Source organism: Strix uralensis, chromosome 2, assembly GCF_047716275.1.
Source record: "Strix uralensis isolate ZFMK-TIS-50842 chromosome 2, bStrUra1, whole genome shotgun sequence".
Taxonomy (NCBI): domain Eukaryota; kingdom Metazoa; phylum Chordata; class Aves; order Strigiformes; family Strigidae; genus Strix; species Strix uralensis.
In genome coordinates this window covers 77289742-77311766 of record NC_133973.1, presented here as the reverse complement: position 1 = coordinate 77311766, position 22025 = coordinate 77289742, and the positions used below count along the sequence as shown (strand labels likewise).

Sequence of the window (22025 nt, the reverse complement as noted above, 5' to 3'; positions counted from 1 at the left end):
CAGTAACAAAACATATTTCCAAGGTAATGGTCCCTACTCCGCAACATAACTGCTCACCTGATGAACCTTCTCCATGCCTTAGCAAGGGCCATCTTTGATTTTTTTTCATTTTGCTGTAGAATTTATGGTCCGTCAAGACTTCACTAAGTGTGAAAACGGTTAAGCAATGCACTAATCAGTAAAACCAACTTCTCAGCAATAAAGAAGGGAACAGTACAAGTACAGCTGTCATTTTAGGGCAGCTCCCTTTCAGGGCTGTACGTGGCAAAATATTTATGTACACACTCAAGACTTACAACATACCTTTGAGCGTTCTTCTACATAACTAGGAACATATATAGTTTGAAATTAAAAGCTTCACATTGCTGATATCCTGTCATGTGCAATGTCTGCTCTCTGGGAATGCACTGAACTTGCAGAATTTTGCTGTGTGGATTTTTTCACTTGTTTGCTCATTTGTTTCATTTTGCTTTTGCTAAATTTTGGTTAACACTTCTTACATTTTACACATTTTAGCAGAAATGAGTATTTGTTGGTTAGTAAGTGTGATACAGCTAAACAGAGCATGCATATCTTTATTTTGATGGATACAATGAAATGGACTTGCTTAAGAAAAAGAGAGTTTTCCACTAAAAGAACTCACATAAATCTTCCAATGGCTGAGAAATGGAATTTCAACATTAGAAAAATATTTTAACTTTCCATGAATGCTGCAATTTTAGATTCACACAGTGCATGCCTTATTGCTCTTTTTGTGTTACACAATCATTCAGAGAAACACAACACCCAGCTGGTAATATTTTATCTTTTTAATGAACTGAATCTCCATTTTTTTTGAAAACATGAAAAAAACTACATGCTACTGGAGTAACCACTCTATTCACCAGTCTACTGTAAGGCTTAGATAAAGGCTGTCCTTGACAGCATGGGATGATCATGCTTGATGGCAAAATGTGTCCCAGGCATGTTCTTTCCTGACTGTGACTTTATTTTTCACTCTTCTCCACTATTTCTTCTTCTTTTGGATTTAAACACATAAATGATATGAGTAGGGATCCAAAGTGAGATCTGGAACAAAAATGAGAAGTTTAGAATGTCTGTCAGTGTCATCACTGACAATCATATGATTGTGAATGTGCTACACTTGTTATAAAAGGCATTAGGTTACACTACACTGAACTGAAGCATCATGCCATTTAAGAAAATTACTGTATGTCTTATAAGACACAGCTCACCTCAGCCAAGTCGTTAACATTTTAATACCAATGGATTTTAAGCATTATATTATGAAGGATGAGACTACAGAACACTATCAGAAGACAACAGAGATATCATTTGAATACCTCTGCAATTTTCTTGTAAAAAACAAAAAAAAAAAACCCAGATAAAAATTATTTCCTAAAAATACCTACCTAACTCAATTAAAATGACAATCCGTTTTTTCCCAGCAGAGACAATGGAAAGTTGTGGGGCCTGACTTCTGTATAGAGGCTTCTTGCTGTGACAAAGTGGGTAACTTACCTTTTTTTCCTGTAAATATAAATCATTGTGCTTTGCTTTTAACAGCCAAAAATTATTTTCCTGACATCAAAAAGTGACTTGCACATAAACTTTTCATGTCCTTGTACATACATTACTTGAATACCAAGTTACATAAACTCTTAGTGTCCATAATAAAAGAGAACATCAAACGCTCAAACAATAAATTCTTTACCTGACTAATGAACAAGATGGCTTATTTGATTATTAATGGTATAACAAAATACATTTAGCCATACATTATACAGAATGGGTATGCATAAAGGGTAACACCTGTAGAAAGACTGTTAGGATTGTCTATGATCTCTGCCTAAGTTAGGTTTCCCTAAATCCATATTTAGAATTTATATCCATTGCCTCATTTTCAATAACTCTGGAAGCTCTGCAGCTCCTATTGAAGTCAACAGAGAAATAATGAAATGCCAGTTGTATAACACAGAGATCAGAAATTTTTATCAAGTAACTGCAAAGAAACTTGTATTTTCAGTGAAAAAATGCTGTGCTGAAAAGGCTGTAGCTACTTTTGACAGCCTCTCTCCTGGCATTCTCCACTTGATGGGAATTAGTGCCTTAATCTTCCTTGTATTAACTCTTAGTAAAGGGTATGCTTTGTTACCCTTTTGACTCAGGATCTGTATATTTTTCAGCTGTTTAGACACCTAGAGTTGCAGATCTTTGGGGACTTCTGAAAAAACAGGCAGGCACCATGAAGTTTTCAGAATTGAACAGTTGTCAATTTCAAAGTCTACAATAGGATTTGTTTTCTTATTATAGACACTTACACTTATGTGCTTACTCCCAGTGCCTAGATGTGAGCCATGTGTCCAGGCTTCCCTCATAATCAGTGGAGATGTAGGACTCAATTAAATTGGTTGTAGAGAGGTGGCCAGTGCCACCTGCCATGACTTGGGAGTATTTTGCCTTGTTTCCAGGTGCTGCTTCAGGTCCCCTGTGCATCCCCTACAAATTTCTCTATTACCTGCCATCCTCAAGAGGACATCCTGTGGCATCTCATACATTACTAGATGTCCATATACGGACAACTTCATTGAATGCTTGGTCAATTAATTTAATTAATGGTGTTTGGAAGCTATTCAAGTAATCATAAAGTGGCCATCTAAAGACAAAGCAGTCAGCTACAGATCTCACTGGGCTACACTGCCTGTATTGACTAGACTTTTGTCAAGTAGATTACAGAGGTCATCCCTTAGCTCACAGGAAGATCTGGTAATCTGGAGGTGAATCCCACACCTGGGACAATCACTGTGCCACAGTGTTAAAAATTCATTCCTATGTGGTTTGCAAACTGGAGATAAAAAAAGAAGTTTTCTTGACTTGATACATCTTCATGCAACTGTAGCTGGTCAGAATCTTTTGACCTTTCTTCGAACAACGCAGGCAAAATTACCTTTTTTTAGTTAAAATTGTCCTTTCCATCTTCCTATACCACCTCTATGAAATATCAGAGAGGTTCATGTTCACTTGTGGAGGAATGAGGAAGTTATGAAACAAAGGAGAAGAGACAAGAAATATGTCAAGCTTCTGGATTTTGTACTCACCTTGCAGAACTCTGAACACAGTCCAGCAGCTGCAAACTACATGCTCCAAATTTGCCTTGAAAAGTACAAATGGAAAAAAAAGCCCTGAAAAAGAAAATGCGATGCAGTAGGTTATCAGAAAGCCAGGCTACAGGTGAAGACCACATAGAACAATACAATATTGGGATACCACATAGTTTGTATTACCTGTGAACAGTTATGAGGTCCAAACTTCTGAAGTCTTCCAACTATTTCATGCTTTGGAACCCCTGAAAAATAAGTAATGAACAGAGTGTCCAAGTAACATTCTTCAAGCTAATGTAAAATGTTAAATGCTTTGATCAATACTTCAAAATACTATACCTTCAATGAATATTCCGAGGTGTCTTGCAGAGGGTATGCATATGGCTCATGCTTGGACTGGCATCCTTTCCGCAACAAGTGTTTACTCATCTTCTTGTATTCTAGTATTTCACCAATTTGTTGCTTTTCTGTATTATTTTAATGAGTGAATACTTATGTAGTAACTGCAGCAACTGCAAGTATTACTGTGTACTTTTGATCTTGTCCTCCCTGAAAATGTACTCACACTGAAGTCTTAGCAGTGTGGTACACTTCAGTAAAACACTCAATTATCAGCCTCATTCAGCACTGTTTTCACTGTGACTTTCTATCTTTACTAAATCTTTTTATGCTCTCATTATACTTCCATCTAACTTGGAATATATTGTTAAATGTGACATCCTAATATTCATGGTGAATCCACCTGATAGGTGTTCTAGTGTTTTTCTCTTTCATTTTATAAATTTAATTCAATAAGGCACTGTTTGAATAGCAAGCAAAATGCACATTTTCAACACAGCTACACTACTGTTCTTTGGGAAAAATACACTATTTTTAAAAGAAATCTGAATTTGGCTGGTGAAATGAAATGAATTATTAATGCAACTTAGACAATTCATGGTTTTCCTTTTCCATGGTTTTTTTTTGTTCCCTTCCATATATCTCTAAAGGAAAAAACAGAGTGTCACTTATTTTCCTTATTGTCTGCTCAGTCTGTTGAACTATGGTAGCATACTTTCTTTCCTTTAGCCATTTCATATTCTCATTGTCGTTTTGGCTTTTCTGTTTCAGTTTTTTGTCTACCAGATGTTCATATAATAATTACTTTCCTTGGATTACAGAAGAATTAATAGAAACAATGGAGAAGAAGGAACCTTAAAAGGCCATATAGTCTATCATTTCTCTCAAAGCAGGATCAATGATATCTACAACTATCCTGGGCTGATGTTTGGTTAATTTCCTTTTTCATACCTGCAGTGTTGGAGACTCCACAGCCCACTAACTCTCCTTCACAACAATGCTTTACAGCAATCTATAACATGGTGGTCACTTGGCACAAACCCCATAAAATAGAGTAACTTCTTACCAAGGGATATGTGCATTCCAGTATTTATTTCTGTTCGTCTTTGCAGGAGGCAGGTGATATCCAACGATGTCATACACTTGTGGAGATTTAAGAAGGTGGTGACTAAGTCTGGATTTTGCGCTTGATGACAACAATCATCAACTGAGCTTAACTATATTTGTTCCGAGAAATGCATGGTATCAAAGCCTCACAGTTATTAAGAAAGAAGTCATACTCCTAAGAGAGAAAACTTAAAATATATACAGAGAAACTTGTAAGTGATTTAGAACTGACTAATGCAAGTCAGTTATTTAATGCAGGCAAATTTCTAATAAAGGATACCAAAGGTGTGCCTTCTATGATCACAGAATCATAGACTCATTTAGGTTGGAAAAGACCCTTAGGATCATCAAGGCAAACCGTAAACCTAACACTGCCAAGTCCACCACTAAACCATGTGCCTAAGTGCCACATCTACATGTCTTTTAAATACTTCTAGGGATGGTGACTCCAGGCTAAACAACCACAGTTCCCTCAGCTGCTCCTCATAAGACTTGACCCTTCACCAGCTTTGCTGCCCTTCTTTGGACATGATCCAGCACCTCAGTGTCTTTATCGTAGTGAGGGGCCCAAAACTGAACACTGCCATCGAGGTGTGGCCTCACCAGTGCTGAGTACAGGGGGACAATCACTTTCCTAGTCCTGCTGGCCACACTATTTCTGATAGAAGCCAGGATGCCACCTGGGCACACTGCTGACTCATATTCAGTCAGCTATTGACTAACAACCCCAGATCCTTTTCCTCTGGGCAGCTTTCCAGCCACTCTTCTCCAAGCCTGTAGCATTGCACAGGGTTGTGTGACTGGAGTGCAGGACCTGGCACTGAGCCTTGTTGAACCTCATACAGTTGGCCTCGGCCCATCGATCCAGCCTGTCCAGATCCCTCTGTAGAGCCTTCCTACCCTCAAGCATATCAACACTCCTGCCCAACTTGGTGTCGTCTGCAAACTTACTGAAGATACACTCGATCCCCTCGTCCAGATCACTGATAAAGATATTACACAGAAGTGGCCCCAGTACTGAGCCCTGGGGAACACCACTTGTGACCAGCCACCAGCTGAATTTAACTCCATTCACCACAACTCTTGGTGCCTGGCCATCCAGCCAGTTTTTAACCCAGTGAAGAGTACACCTGTTCAAGCCAGGAGCAGCCAGTTTCTCCAGGAGAACACTGTGGGAAATGGTGTCAAAGGCTTTACTAAAGTCTAGATAGACAACATCCACAGCCTTCCCTCATCCACTAAGTGGGTCACCTTGTCATAGAAGAAGATCAGGCTAGTCAAGCAGGACCTGCCTTTCATAAACTCATGCTGACTGGGCCTGATCACCTGGTTGTCCTGTACGTGCCGTGTGATGGCACTCAAGATGATCTGCTCTATAACCTTCTCTGCCACCGAGCTTAGACTGACAGGCCTGTAGATCTCCAGATCCTCCTTCTGGCCCTTCTGGTAGATGGGTGTCACATTTGTTAACCTCCAGTCACCTGGGACCTCCCCAGTTAGCCAGCACTGCTGATAGATGATGGCAAGTGGCTTGGTGAACACTTCTGCCAGCTCCCTCAGTACCCTTGGGTGGATCCCATCCGGCCCCATAGACTTGTATGTGTCCAAGTGCTGTAACATGTCGCTAATCATTTCCCCTTGGATTATGGGGGCTTTGTTCTGCTCTCCATTGCTGTCTTCCAGCTCAGGGGGCTGGGTACCCAGAGAACAACTGGTCTTACTATTAATGACTGAGGCAAAGAAGGCATTAAGTACCTCAAACTGTTCCTCATCCTTTGTCACTATGTTTTCCTCCTGCATCCAATAAAGGATGGAGATTCTCCTTAGCCCTCTTTTTGTTGCTAATGTATTTATAGAAACATTTTTTATTGTCTTTTACAGCAGTAGCCAAATTAAGTTCTAGTTGGGTTTTGGCCCTTCTAATTTTCTCCTTGTATAACCTCACGACATCCTTGTAGTCCTCCTGAATTGCCTGCCCCTTCTTCCAAAGGTCATAAACTCATTTTTTTCCTCAGTTCCAGCCAAAGCTCTCTGTTCAGCCAGGCTGGTCTTCTTCCCCAACGGATATCTTTTGGCACACAGGGACAGCCTGCTCCTGTACCTTTAAGATTTCCTTCCTGAAGAATGTCCAGCCTTTCTGGACTCCTTTGCCCTTCAGAACTGCCTCCCAAGGGACTCCGTCAACCAGGCTCCTAAACAGGTCAAAGCCTGCCCTCCAGAAGTTCACGGTAGCAGTTCTGCTGGCCCCCTCCTTACTTCTTCAAGAATCAAAAACTCTTAGCATTTCATGATCGCTATGCCCAAAATCGCCTTCAACCATCACATCACCCACAAGTCCTTCTCTGTTTGCAAACAACAGGTCCAGTGGGGTGCCTTCCCTAGTTGGTTCCCTCACCAAATGTGTCAGGAAGTTATCTTCCACACACTCCAGGAACCTCCTAGACTGTTTCCTCTCTGCTGTATTGTATTTCCAGCAGACATCTGGTAGGTTGAAGTCCCCCATGAGAACAAGGGCCAGCGATTGTGAGACTTCTCCCAGCTGGTTATAGAATATTTTGTCTGTCTCTTCATCCTGGTTGGGTGGTCTGTAACAGACTCCCACCATGATATCTGCCTTGTTGGCCTTCCCCCTGATTCTTACTCATAAACACTCAACCCTATCGCCACCATATTCAAGATGAAATAACTGGCTATGTGGACAACTGAAAAGCAGTGTTTGACACATTGAATGGTAGAGCATTAAACCAGACGGACCCTGATAAACTTGAGGACTGGGTCAGCAAAGGCTTCAGGAAGTTGGACAAGGAAATGTGCAAAGTTTCACACCTGGTGCAGAATAGCTCCATGTGTCCACGCAGACTGTGGAGTGGCTGGCTGAGAAAAGAATCTGGGAGTTACATTTTGCACTGGGTCTGAATGGGATGGAGTTACTTGGATGATAACTGGATGAATGTGTTCCTGCCATCAATAAGGCAAACTTCCTACTATATTAAGGAGGAGTGTAGCCAGCAGACTGAGGGAAGTTATTACCCCTCCTCTACTCAGAGCTGGAGAGACTGCACCTGTGATGCACTTTTGGGTACTTCAAAAGGGATGCTGAAACACAGGAGCAGGTACCAGCTGTCAGTGGCCTACAACACATGACCTCCAGGGAGACTTTAGGGAGCTGGGCTTTTTTCCTTTGGTGAAGAGGAGGTTAAACCATAGAGTTAAACACTTGTTACTGTGAGATGACCGAGCAGTGAGCAATGGCCAGAAACAGTGTCTTGGAGGCTTCAGACTGGGCATCAGGAAAACTCTCTCTCAAGGGTAGGTTAATGCAGTGCTGGAACCAGAGCAGGTGGAAGATGCAAAGCTGATCTGATCCAGGGATAGTAATAGACCTTATTTGAAGTGGACAGTTGGACAACATGGCCTCCAAAGTTCCCTTCTGACAAATATGCCTTATGTTCCTGTGATGAACAAACTGTGGCAGGTGCACCCACCTGATGAAAATAGGGCTTCTTGGCTGCTGAAGTGTAGCAGCTATCGATCTTCTTTTTCTGTGCCCTTGTTCTCAGGACTTTATGGTACTTGGGGCCCTTGGCCAATGGGAGCCAATACTGACTACAGATCAGATTTGGCTTGGGTATAGATGGAGTACCTTGGGGGAGCCATTTTGAGCACTGCACTGCGGTTGAGGACTCTCCCCTTGGGTCAGGATGCCACCCAAGAAAACTCCTTGAGGTTCCTATGGGTCAGGATGCTGCCCTATGAAGTTTCTTGAGGTTGAGAACCCTCTTTTTTTTTTTTTTTTTCAGGTGAGTGACAGAGCATTTTGGGTTGTCGTTAAACTCTACCAAGTTCGTGGGATCGTTTTGTTCTCCTCTTACGGACATTCGAATCTGCCATTGTGTGTTTGCGGAGTGTTAGTTGGTTGTGTGGGAAATAATTTTTTTCTATTCTTTGGTTGTTTTTCGCTTATTTGAGAGCCTCCTCAACACAAACTAATGAAAATGTTTGCTCATTCTTTTATGAGAGGTGGTGTATTATACTAATGTATTAGTGTCCAGAGATAATTTATTCAGAGATTAACTTTATGACTTTCCTAGAAGCACAAAGAATCTTATTTCTTGCTCATTCTAGTATTCAGAAAAATATCACTGTATTTTGAAGAAATATTTGTATGAACACAGTCTGAATTATCTTCTAGCATATTACCAAATTAGTAAAACTGGATACTTAATTCAAGTAATTATTTTTTTCTTCCCCCAAGATGCACTCATGGAAGTCTCAGTTTCAAACATATGAAAAATGCACTTCACTCAATTAGCTGTTTATGAAACTGAAAGTTCCACTTAAGCATGAGCCATCTTATTCACTCAGGCCCAGTAAATACATCAGACAAATCTTGACTAGAACAGTGAAAATCCTATTGCATACCCCCAGCATCAGTTTACACTTTGAATATAGCATCAATTGTAATGAAAAGCAAATAAAAAGCTGCCCATTTAAAAAATACTAAGTTTCCTAAACTGTCACAATATATATTTTATAATAAAATGAATTTTTGTGATTTTGGTGAGTTTCATTTTCTTACCAACAGACCAGAGAACTTTTAAGTTATTCCTTGTGTTTTATAAAATAAGGGCATAAATCCTTATGCAAGGGTGACCAAACACTGCTGCAGGTTGCCCAGAGAGGTCATGGAGTCTCCATCCTCAAAGTTTTTCAAAAGCTGCCTGGACATGGTCCTGGGCAACTGGCTCTGTGTGCCCCTGCTTGAGCAGGGAGGTTGGGCCAGATGACCTCCAGAGGTCCCTTCCAACCTCAACCATTCTGTGAAGCATGACAGACACAGAACCAGGTTCTGCACTACTGATACTTTGACTATATTTTGGACTATGTGAGACTAATTTTAATTTGCTCAGTTTCCCCCCCACTCTGTGCTGTTTACAGCTTATCCTCAGCATGGAAAAGAATGGACTGGTTTGTACACAACATTTCGCCTGAACCTTCTCCATGCTTTCTACTTCAAAAAGCCAGTGGGACTAATAATGGACTAGACACCCATTCTTAGATAATGATTCATCAGGAATGAGGGTCAGAAGAACCACAGGCACAAAACTTGCTTTTAAGATGAAAAGCAGTGCTCACACCAAGATAGAGTGATACAAAAGTGGGAAACACTGAAAATACACAGGAAGAACTGGATTTGTAGAAGTGGTTATTGCTGCTGAGGGAAATGCACCATGATTTTCAGAAAGAAGTGGAGCTGTTTGTAATTTAGAGGCACTAGTAAATGTGATTGTGTTTTGAAAAAGTTGTTCTAACTGTCTGTAACTCACTTTTATCTTCTTTCATTTTCCTTGGAAGGGTGAAGTCCCCACCTCAGAATGGATTTATGTGAATAGTTAAGCCCCTCTGTGCAAATGCACAGAGCTCCGATTCAAATCACCGGTCAGAGTCACAGAATCACCAAGGTTGGAAAAGACCTTGAAGATCATCTAGTCCAACCATTAAACTAACACTGACCGTTCCCAACTACACCATATCCCTAAGCGCTATGTCAACCTGGCTCTTAAACACCTCCAGGGATGGGGACTCCACCACTGCCCTGGGCAGCCCATTCCAACGCCTAACAACCCGTTCTGTAAAGAAATGCTTCCTAATATCTAGTCTAAACCTTCCCTGGTGCAACTTGAGGCCATTACCTCTTGTCCTATCGCTTGTTACTTGGTTAAAGAGACTCATCCCCAGCTCTCTGCAACCTCCTTTCAGGTAGTTGTAGAGGGTGATGAGGTCTCCCCTCAGCCTCCTCTTCTCCAGACTGAACAACCCCAGTTCCCTCACCTGCTCCTCATAAGACACGTCCTCCAGACCCTTCACTAGCTTTGTTGCCCTTCTTTGGACATGCTTGAGTAATTGAGTCAAAGTATGCAAGACAGTAGTTGCTACATCCTTGACTCTGTTCCCAAGACCAACTGCACCGAGATCTCAAGGGGGCAAGGTGAAGGTTAGCTTCCAAGCAAGGATTTTCAGAAAATACATAGTTCCTTTGGAGCACAGTAAGAAAGTTGCAGGAAAATGAAGAGACCTGAGACCTCCATTTTGCTGCATAATGCAACATTAGATGAGCAGGTGAGGCACCTAGGATTGAATGTATGAACTGCCTTTCTCTTTAAAACTCCCCTGCATCAACACTGGCAACACTGGAATCAACACAGAAACACTGACAGGGCTCAGGACCAGCAGGCCCAAGACTGGCAGTGCTCTCTTTCAGCATGCCCACCAGATAGATATACCACAAACACAATTTTCTTATGCTGGAACAGATGTACTGGAGATGCCACAGTTCACAGCCTCTTTAACAATTTTGAGGCAGTAACAAGGAACAATAAATAATATTTGTTCCTTTTTCTCAGGAGGAGAATAAGACTGCCTCTTTGTAAATTACTTACAAACATCCTGAGAGAGCATTAGAGGATGTATGATTCCCCATTTTTCTTACTTGACAGAAGTTCCCTCCTTTTCTCTCTGTTCCTCAAAAGTTCATTGCTGATGACCCAGCAATTAGATGGGAAAGCACAGTAAATGTAGATTAAACAAATAGATTAAATAGATTAATTAAAATAAATTAATAGATTAGTAAATGAAAACTTCCTTCTTCTGCCTCTGAAACATTTCTTCAGAGGAATTCAGGTGAACTGATGAGAAATCCTCCTAGATACAAAACTTTGGCAGCAGCAAAGGACCAAGAGGAATTCAGCAGGATTGAAATTGAAAGGACTGATTTCTGTTTCTCTCCTGGTATCTCTTAGTGAAGTCCAAACCGTTTGCTTGGATTCTCCTCCCACTCTGCTTTAGACTTCTCCTGAAAAGGAGAAAGTTCTGTTCTGATGGAAAAATTCATCAGAATTCTGAATTTCAATTTGCAGGACTTAATATTTTCTTCTATGTAAGAAAGAATGGAGCAGATGTCACAGGTGTTTGGTTTTTTTTAAATAAGTAGGGTATTCTCTTTGTCTACGTATTTTCTCTATGGTATGGTGTAAGAAACGTGTCAAACAAACTGACATTTGTGTAACCAAAGAGGTCTCACTAACATTTCACAGTTGTAATATAACACAGAATTTCATTACAAATGTTTTACTGAAACACTGCCATGAAGCCTGTATCTAAACCATATTTTTAAATGTTTTTTGATTAGGACAAAGAGACTTGCACTTATCTATCTGTAACAGTAATGCCTGTAACATCAAGGTACATTCACATAACTGAAAGAAATGCTTACAAATAGAGTCCTAAGTTTTGTTAAAATGGAATACTTATGGTCTTGTAGTTACAGTTCTCGACAATATTTTGACAAAGAGCATTAATTTGAATTAGTAATTGTTCATGTTTTCATTACCATGGGTTTAAAGACAGATAAAGTTTCACATTAATTTCTACAGTTCTCCCAGTGCTGTATTCTTATAGAGTATTAAAAAGAACTAGAGCTGTAGTATTTCTCAAATGGCATGTAATTGCTAGGCACTTTTCAAGCAACTTCATAATTCAGAAGTCACATTGAATTCCTAGTGCAGTGCTCCTCATAAAACACTGCCATACTTAATCTAATCCCACAGCTGTACTTCTCAGATCAGTTGTTCTTGTTTATATTGGGCATTTATCTGGGACCACTCATTCACAATATTCTTGAGATACACCTGCTCTGGTGAGAATGTAAATATGAAAAAAAGAATGATCTAAAAATTGTTGGCATTGTTAATGCGCTTTACATCAATGATAAGTCTTTCTAATCTAAAACCAATAGTGGCATGGAAAACTGCAGCATGGTGTCACCCATACAATAATTTTAGGCATAGGTCTTGGAGGCTTGCATTATTTACTTATGGTGCTGAGTACTTACTTGATATGGAATACTGAAATGTGTGATCATTATTAAAACATTCAAGAAATCTGGAAGACACAGTTTTGAAATCTTCTTCATTGTACATTTCCTACTTGGAATATGATTAGTTGTGGTCTATGTTTTCTAGTGTACAACCCCTGTGAATGTTTATGTGCATATATATGCAAGAACTAGACTGGAATTCTTTAGGCAAAACAACACTGCTAATGAAGAGACTTTTTTTGGTTAGTAAGTGAAAAAAGCTGAAACATGATCTTTCTGCATGACACAGAATTCAAATACATACTAAAGAAGAACAATCTCTCTCTTGTTGCTGTTCGAGCATATAATATAGCCAGAGAAAAGAGCAATTTATCTTTGATAATGAAGGCAATAGGTGTACTACAAAGGGATACACTATCATAAATATTATACATACAGTAACATTCATGAAAAACAAGGTTATGAGAAAACAGATCATAGTCAAAACAAAATCAAATCACTGCTGACTCTTACCTTAGAATTTTATTGATTGCTGTCTCTTTTTCCAGAAGGTTTCTTGCTCTGATGCTGAAAACAGATTTACGGAGCTATAAAATTAAGAAAAAGACAGTGTACCTTTTAATTGCCATAAAATATAGTATATGTATGTGATAGACCAATGAAACACTATGATTCCGTGTATGCAAAAGCAAACACATAATGTTTTCTATCATAAAGCTGTTGTTCACAGTCTGTGGCATGGGTGTCCTTTTCCAGGAAAAGGATGGTGGAAAAGATCAAAATGGTCACATAGAGCAAATTCCTTGAGGAATGTCTAAGATCCTAGCCTTATCTTGCAGCTTTTGGCCTCCCTATCCCAATCCCTAGCTAGTTCTGGGTAGAAAGAACCAGATAAGTTTTACTGATTAGCAGTAATATTATTGCCTTTATTAGATTTTTCTTCTCTGGTTGGCCAAGTGGCACCTTTGTCTTAATCCTTGCTACTCCTCCTTCACTTTGTATTTTGACTAGGATGGATCATACTCTGGAGATGCCTTGACTATACAGAAGAGCCAGCTAACAAAGCTTAGATGTATCATTTCAGTGCCTAGAGCTAGGTGAAACGAAAGTAGGTCCCATTTTTTCCCCCTAATGTAGAGCAAAATGTGGTGAGCAAAATGTGCTTGTGCTTGCCCCTGGTCATAATGTTTTAGGCATATTCTTGTGAACAGGACTTCCTGAACATTAAATGAAAGGACTGAGATACATGAAAAAACAAGCACTTAATTCCTACGCAAGTGGTTAACAAACATGGCAAATCAAGGAATGAATCACAGCTGAAGAATTTAGCTGAGGAATTGCACCTGTGATGGACAGAAAGCCTCTGGCACCTTGTAAGACTTAACTCTGTCAACTGTTTGGAGACCGTTATCTTGAAACAAATGGTTGAGATTTGGGAACTCCTAGCAATGTGTGCCCTGTTTTTGATCAATCTGAAATGGAATCTTTAAGCATATTTCTTTAAAACTATTTATTATAAATATTGGATTTGTTTAATTGATCTCTGTCTGACCTAAGGATGTAAGTAATAGATTTCTAAAGCACTACCTGAAATCCAAAGTCATTGACAAATAATTTTCCTAGAACTTCTCTCAAGACTCAGATTTACTCTGATTCACAGTAAGATGTCTCATTTTGGAGAAGAACGGAAGCCTAGAAAATACCTTAAAACTTGTTAATTAGACTGGCTATTGTTAATAAAATGGGTACTGCTTTTTAAGCCACACCTGTGACAGCAACATACAATCTCTTACCTAACCTTTACCTTTTCAAGTGTGGCCCCTTTAACCTTTCTCAAGTCCTAACCCATCTGTGTACAGCTTGTGGAAGTAAGAACACAGTTGATTTGAAAACACCACTATTTTGAGATTCTGTTGGTTCCTTAAAAAACTGCAACTTGAAAGCTGAAACAAAGTATTGAACACTTCAGAATGTAGTTTGGAAAATAAGGTATTGGAATTTCAGTTAAGATTAAAAATATAGTAACAGAATTGTTGAATATTTGAATATTAACCAAAAACTTGTTCCATTGCCTGGATATGGTTAGCATCTAAACAAACTAAAAATCCCCATATGAGATATACTATTATATTAAATATTGTGTAGGGGTAAGTATTTCATATACTGAAACATGTATGTGTAGGTTTTAACTCATTTGCAGCACCTCAGCACAGGTTTAGTGGATTTATCAGCATGGTACCTTATTATGGACTTAGAAATAACTGACAATGGTGAAAGCAATGGCAACTCTTTCACATCTTTTTTTCTTCTAATGTTAGTGAAATTAATGTCAATGCAATTCCAGATAACTGATTTTTCCCCTTATCAGGATTGCAGAAAGAAACCACCAAGCCACAGTGGTATCTATTCTTTTGCAAGGTGTTAGCTAATGATTTTTTTAGGGCTCAACTAGGAACATCAAACTTACAGGAATAATGAAGATGGAAAAACAGCTGTTTTGTTTCAGATGTTTTTTCCTGTTATAAATAATTGCTTTAGAATAATTGCAATTACATCAAACATCAGGGAAAAAAAAGTGTGCTACCTACTAATGTGTTATGTCCATTTATTTCTAATAACAATTCTTTGCTTGTTAACATCTTAGAAACTGAAAAGATGTCAAACACAGGTAGCATTAATTTAATTCCAAATTTCCAGTTTTTGCTCCTCTGATTTGAGAAAAAAGCTGAGGCGAATAAATTTTCCTGAAATTGTCTACAGCTTCCTATCTGGCACAGACCACTTCTTTTTGGTGTTTAAAAGAGGTGTCAGAACACCTTGGCATTAAGCGTGTGGCCCGAGCAGGGAAATTCACCCTGGTCGTCAACAAGGAAACATGCCCTGGGAAAGCAGGAAAGGGGAGTCTACTTCTTTTCAAAGACTTTACAGGGACGCTGAGCACTTGTGCTGATACATTTAGTGCTTCCCAAGACAAGTGTTACACCATCTAGTGCCAGCAAGGAAGAAGAACATCTCAAGAAAAGCTGCTTGCAGTTCTAGGTCAAGGGCTACTTAGATCTGGCACATTCGTCTACCAGGGGCTGCTGGATCCTCCCTCTAGGTAACAAGACTAACAAAGAAGGAGGCAGTGGTGTATGTTCTGCATAAAAGCATACTGCTCAATCCCTTTTTGAAGACTTTAGTGAACACACTAGTCATCTGCTGGAGATTTGCAAGGACAGTGCTGCACTCTGTTATTTGGCCACTGCACAGCCAGAGGTGCAACATCGATGGAGCCAGAGAGGTGAAGAGAAGCAGTAGGAAGGAGCCCATGTCCAGAGGCACTGAGACAGGGGAGAAAAGACTGGGTTCTAGTTCCTGCTCCCAAAGCTGTTCATTAATTTTATTCAGTGATGCTTAAACAAATAAATGCCTAAGAAGTCATGGGAATGAGGGAAGGGACCAGACCACAGGGTGCTGCACTAGGTTATCTGTGAAAAGAGTGCATTTACTTTTCTTGCACTTCTTTTCAGATGGACTAGCTGTGAAACTTGCACCTGAAGCAGTATGTCCTTAGGCATTGACCATGGTCTAAGCATACCCAATGGACTGAGCCTTAGGTGAAGTTTTGAAGGTTTGTTATCATCTTCTCTGCCTCTGCACTGTGACAGAATTAAGAATGGAGCCAGGTATCCAGTTCTTTAATCCAGGAATACATGAGCATGCACAAGATCCTACACTTTGCTGCCTAGGGACCTCAGTCGTCCAAAATGGAACTGATAATACAAGCCAGGCACTTCCAATGATTATGGCTTTTGAAGATGATGGTCCTCATTGCTCTTTAGGACTAAGGAGTACTTGCTTCAGCAGAACCCTGGTGAATTTATCTTAAATTTGAAATATCCAGAAGAAGCAATACAAGATAGTATTTTTAGATATGCACGACTGATCCGTATCTCATGCATATGTCAATATACGTGTTGAAGAACATCAAACATTAGTATGTATTTTTAAAATATGTGTCCTTATTTCTATATTAGATAAATAAACCAAATTGCTTCCTATTTAATTTTCCAAATTTGCACAGCACACCAGGCAAATGCAATGGAACTGTACAAACAGAAAATGGGGGTGATGATCAGTATTTTGTTTAATAATGTCTAGATGCTGCATGCTGGTGTAGAAGGAGGTTGGCAATTAAAACTTATAATACCTGCCGAGTTCTTGAATGTTGCAGAGGAAATTATTAGCAGTGTTAATGTACAAAAGATATTACTTGATCAGATGATGTGGAATTAAATAAGTACAGTATACTCTACTGAGGTTATTTTAGGGTATATCTGTTTAGCCTGCTGAGTTTTTTATTACAGGTTGTCATGTACCGTGAGGACACCCTCAGTGTATCTTTATTAGCCATTATTTATTTATTTACTTCTTTATGCAGCCTATAAGTACACTCAGTGCAGAGATAACAGTGCCATATAGTGTTCTGCTACAGAGTATTATTTTTTTTTAGCATAAAACACTGTCCTGAAATCACCTAACAGCATCTGATTACTGTTAAATATGTTTTCAACAACACATTTTAAAGAACTCCTGCAGGTTACTTTAATCTGTAAGGAACAGCTGTGACAGGTCAGCAAATTACCGATAATATTTCCTGGATGAAAAGGTTTTAGATGGAAAGCATGTGCTCCCACGAAAGCATGAATAAACTCGAGTCTTGGTTCCCACATTCCTTTGAGTTTGTTTACACAGATGTGCCTGTAGACACAGAATTAGAAAAGCTGCAGGTAGCGCTTCATCCACAAGTGCTGGCACCCTTCACTGCTGCTGTTGGCAGGGCAGACTTCAGGCAGATAAAATGACTCAGTCCTGTCAGTGTGAACTTGATCTGAATGCTACATCCTATGAAATCCCGTTTGTCCACACCGACAAGGACAAACCAATAAACCAGTGCAACTCTTGTAAAAGAAGCTAAATCACAGAACATTGTTGCTCTGCAAGTGCCACCCGCTGCTTTGAAAAGGTACTGCAGAAATCAATGACAATAGTGTATTTAAAAATTCCAGGCTTTGTACCCTGGAAAAAGAACATCTTTGGCATAAGATTAAGAGCAAAGCAACACAGGATGGTACCTTTGGTAGATGGCAGTTAATGGCTGTGGATCAGTCCTATAGCCTAGGTGCACTGGCACAGCGCTGCTGACTTTAGGCAGATCTATGCCAATTTGTAACAGCTAAGATAAGGCTCAGTAATTTTAAGTTTTGAGAAATACTATTCACTGTCAAGGTTTTGATATAGTTTGCTAGTTACATGTTTGCAGTGCACAAACCTCAGAAAACGCTGCACAAAGCAATTGTTTTCAACTTGAATTTGACAGAGAAATGTATGTTATCAACAGGTAAAAACTGTGGTGATGTAGTATATTATTTTTGTATCAGACCACTGCAGAGTTGGCAGAACAGACAAGCAGTGGTGGGTGTTCTGCAACGCAAGGTGAGACAAGGTCGTAAGTAAATAATGAGATATAAATGTCTGAAATGTTTGGTTGACAATGGAAAAAAAAAAGTGCACGCAATATATTTTTCTAATGCAATTTCTTGAATGTTATATGAAAATTAGGAATTTTGGCTTAGTGCTGTTGATAGCAATTTTTTATAGGGAACTACAGGGCCATATGGGAATAATCTTCTGTACCATGCCAGAAATTCCAAGCAAGGAAAAAAAAAATCATCCAAAGCTTCCGTTTCAGTTTGGAATTTGTTGGATGCCAATTGATGGTTTATGTAGACTTGCAGAATGAACAGATTGTTAGGTATTATATTGTTATTTAAACATGTACAGCTGCTAGGGAAAATATGAAGAGTCAGTACAACAAGAAATATATCAGCGTGATTTTTAAGAAATGGTAAGGAAGTATTTGAGCAGAATCTGTTCAAAACTTGAGCATTCCATTAATATAGGATATTTTTGGCCCACAGGAGTTTGCTGTGCAGCCTCTCAAATGCAAACATTATTATTTGTTCAACAACATTCTGCCTATGCATCTTTGGCTTGAAGAGATCAGATTCTGTCAAAAGGAATATGACAAAAATATGAAGAGTGATGGAAGGCCAGACCGCAAGTTGATGGTAGGTACCTAACAAAATGTTCAAAAGAATTTAAGCAGGTTAAGTGACTAAATCCTGTAGAAATCAATGGGGAATTTCTTAAGCTCTTTTGAAAACTTTGCTTAATGCCTACAGAATCATGAAGGATGCAAACACAAGGGACCTCTAGAGATCGCCTAATCCATTTCCCTCTCTCAAAGTAAAACTATTTTCATATCAACTTTGAAAACCTAGCCCTTGGTAAGGTAGTCCTGTATAAGAAACAGGATGGCTAAACAGTCAAGAAAGTGATTTAGCATTAGATAAGTGCCAGGAGGAGTCAAAGGCTGTCCCTTTTGATCAGAAGTCTAGAATGAGAAGTGCGCATAATCTCCTTAACTCTTGGGAGTCATTGACCTGAAATAGCCTTAATTCCTTTTGTAGCCCTTGATTGTTGCCTGTCTCTTAAGGAAAGCCATGTTCTTCTAATTATCTGACTACTGATCTGGAAACTTTACATGTCCTTTCATAACCAAGAACCTTTTTCAATTAAGGCTAATATTAACATATTCATAAAACCCCCAAAGACTGAAAGAGGATGATAATAGTCCATCTCAGACAGGTGGGGGAGCAGCTCCAGGGAAGGAGAAGAATCCCTGTCTTTTATGTATTGTCATACTATGGTTGGGTTTTTCCCTTTGGCACATCTGAGTTTTTTACTTTCAGCAATTTAATGGGTAGGTTTTTCATAGACTCATAGAATGGTTTGGGTTGGAAGGGACCTTTAAAGTTCATCTAGTCCAACTCCCCTGCAATGAGCAGGGACATCTTCAACTAGATCATGTTACTCAGAGCCTCGTCCAATCTGGCCTTGAATGTTGCCAGGGAGGGGACATCTACCACCTCTCTGGGCAACCTGTTCCAGTGTTTTACCACCCTCATTGTAAAAAATTTCTTCCCTATATCTAGTCCAAATCTACCCTCCTTTAGTTTAAAACCATTATTCCTTGTCCTATCACTACAGGCCCCACTAAAAAGTCCCTCCCCATCTTTCCTGTAGGCCCACTTTAAGTATTGAAAGGCTGCTATAAGGTCTCTCTGGCACCTTCTCTTCTCCAGGCTGAACAATCCTAACTCTCTTCGTCTGTCCTCATAGGAAAGGTGGTCCAGCCCTCTGATCATTCTGCCAAGTGCAAACTTGGAATAGGTTTTCTTTTTTTTTTTTTTCCCCCCCGATCTTTACTTGATGCAGGAGCCAGGGAGACCTTGGGAAAAGCTAGTAAAGAGGGCTGGGTAGATTACTCATGACAGCCAACAGCAGGGTGGAAGTGACGGCTCCTGGCCAAGGTGATGTGGAGTTGTAATACATTCTGCTGGGTGCATAGCAATGATAAGGCTCCACTCCACACCTTGAGTCAGGGATCTTGAGGGTCTAAGGGAAGAAGGGACTGCCAGGCTGGACCGGATTGGGAATGGAAGAGGACTGATAAAGGCTGGGAGTTTCAAGTGGGAGGTAAATTGGGTTGGGGGAACAAGTAAGAACATTACTCTTGGTTACACAAGCACATGCATATAATTCCCTTCACTAGAACAAAGTGATCACGACTGTATTTAATCAGTTCTTGTGAATGAGTCCTGTGACTGTGTGAGAGAGACCAAAGGGCTTGGAGAAGGAGATCTGGATTCCTCAGTAGGAGCAGGGAAAGGGAGAGTACAAGGCTCAAATAGAAGGGCTTTCCTGTAACCCAGCCCCCATTGACTCTCCCTTCACTCCAAACTAATGCATGCTCTTTTCTGTTAAAATACAACAGCCCTAAAAATTTTGCCATGCCTGTATTTTGTTTGATTGAAGAAACAGGATCAGCCCCTTGTGTTGTAATGCATCTTCACAGCCTTTGTATCAAACCCTTGAAATGTTTTAGCTCAAAACTGATGAAGGAGAAAGCTAATGCCAGAAACAAGTGCTGAATTGTGGCACTTTTTGAAAATGGAAAAGTATCCAGTCCCCAGCCTCCTTCCTCTCAGAATGTAATTGAAAATTGGTCTTTTCCAGTCAGAATTTCAAACATGCTATGTAGAGTCAAGAGTGTCAATTTTAAATCATCAGAAGCGAGAGACAGACCGTAACAAGAACAGAGTCTTGTTACTATTGCAGTTCTGTCTTCTCTGCTCTGAAGGGAAACATGATCAGGGAAGTTATGTGTATGTGGAAAAATACTTAATGAGAAAGTCTCTTTTTCTATGAATTGATTATTTAGACACAGGGACATAGGGACATTGTTACACATCCATTTTTTTCTGAAAATAAAATCTTAAAAAAATGCAAAATAGACAAAGAGGTCTCCTGATTAATTTTCAGAAAACCTGAAATACATCACTGCATTTACATATATTAACTTCATTAGAAAGGTCTGATGAGAATAGACATGGAACAAAAATAATCTTTGAAAATCAGGACTAATGAGCAAGAAAATGCTGAATTCATAAGCCATTCCAGCAGATAGATTGTTTTAATGACTTTTCTGAATGTTATAGCTAGATAGATTTTGGCAATATCCTGCGAATGACTGTACTGGGTCTGGCTGAGCCAGAATTGGTTTTCCCCTGTAGCAGCCCTCATGGTGCTGTGTTTTATGTTGGGAGCTGGCAGGGTGTTGATAGCACACTGGTGTTGTGGCTACTGCTGAGTAGTGCTTACACAGCACCAAGGCTCTTTCTGACATTTCCTGCCCCCAGTGGGACGGGGTGGGCAAGATCTTGGGAGGGGACACAACCAGGACAGCTGACCCGAACTGACCAAAGGGATATTCCATACCATATGACGTCTGCTCAAGTATAAAGCTGGGAAAAAGGAGGGAGGGGGTGGGGTCACCCTTGGTCCTCCGAGGCAACCGCTATGCGTATCGGAGCCCTGCTTCCTGAGAAGGCCCGACATCGCCTGTTCATGGGAAGTAGAGAATAAACCTGTTTTCTTTTTTGCTTCCACGCGAGGACCTTTGCTTCGCTTTGCTTATATTAAAACTGCTTTTGTTTTACCCACAAGGGATGGTTTTGTTTTTTTTTTTTTCCTATCTTATTTTCTTTCCCCTCTTTGCCCTGTTGAGAAAAAAGGGGGAAGGAGGGGGAAGTGATAGAGTGACTTGGTGGGTACCTGGCATTTAGCCAAGGTCAAAACACCACAATGACGTAAATAGCTAAGACTGAAGCACTTGGCTGTGTTTAATTAACAAGCAGTATATGGAAACTGAAATTGTAGGACAGAGTTCTACTCAGATACTGAGTAAAGGGAGATTAAGTTTGAACGATTTTTGTTGATATTTATGCACAAAGTTCTGCAAGAATTACTTTAGAAAAAATGTAGTATTTATTAGTGTTTAAAAATAAATAATCTTTTCTACTTGGAATTCATGTGCAATTACACTTTATTAGTTTCTGCTATATTCAACATTAATGTGATAAAATTATTCTTTCAAATTACTTAGAGAAAAGAATAATCAGGAACACAACAGAATGCTATCAGGTTTTGTGCCA

The 22025-nt window shown here is 39.7% G+C and overlaps 1 protein-coding gene across 1 annotated transcript in view; it reads right to left on the bottom strand.

Moving 5' to 3' along the window:
• Positions 1 to 22025, bottom strand: part of NALCN (sodium leak channel, non-selective) — a 251122-nt gene that overhangs the window by 36400 nt on the left and 192697 nt on the right. Inside the window, exon 19 of the mRNA XM_074859339.1 lies at positions 12937 to 13010. Within this exon, the coding sequence (XP_074715440.1) occupies positions 12937 to 13010 (74 nt within the window). The remainder of the gene's footprint in view (positions 1 to 12936; positions 13011 to 22025) is intronic.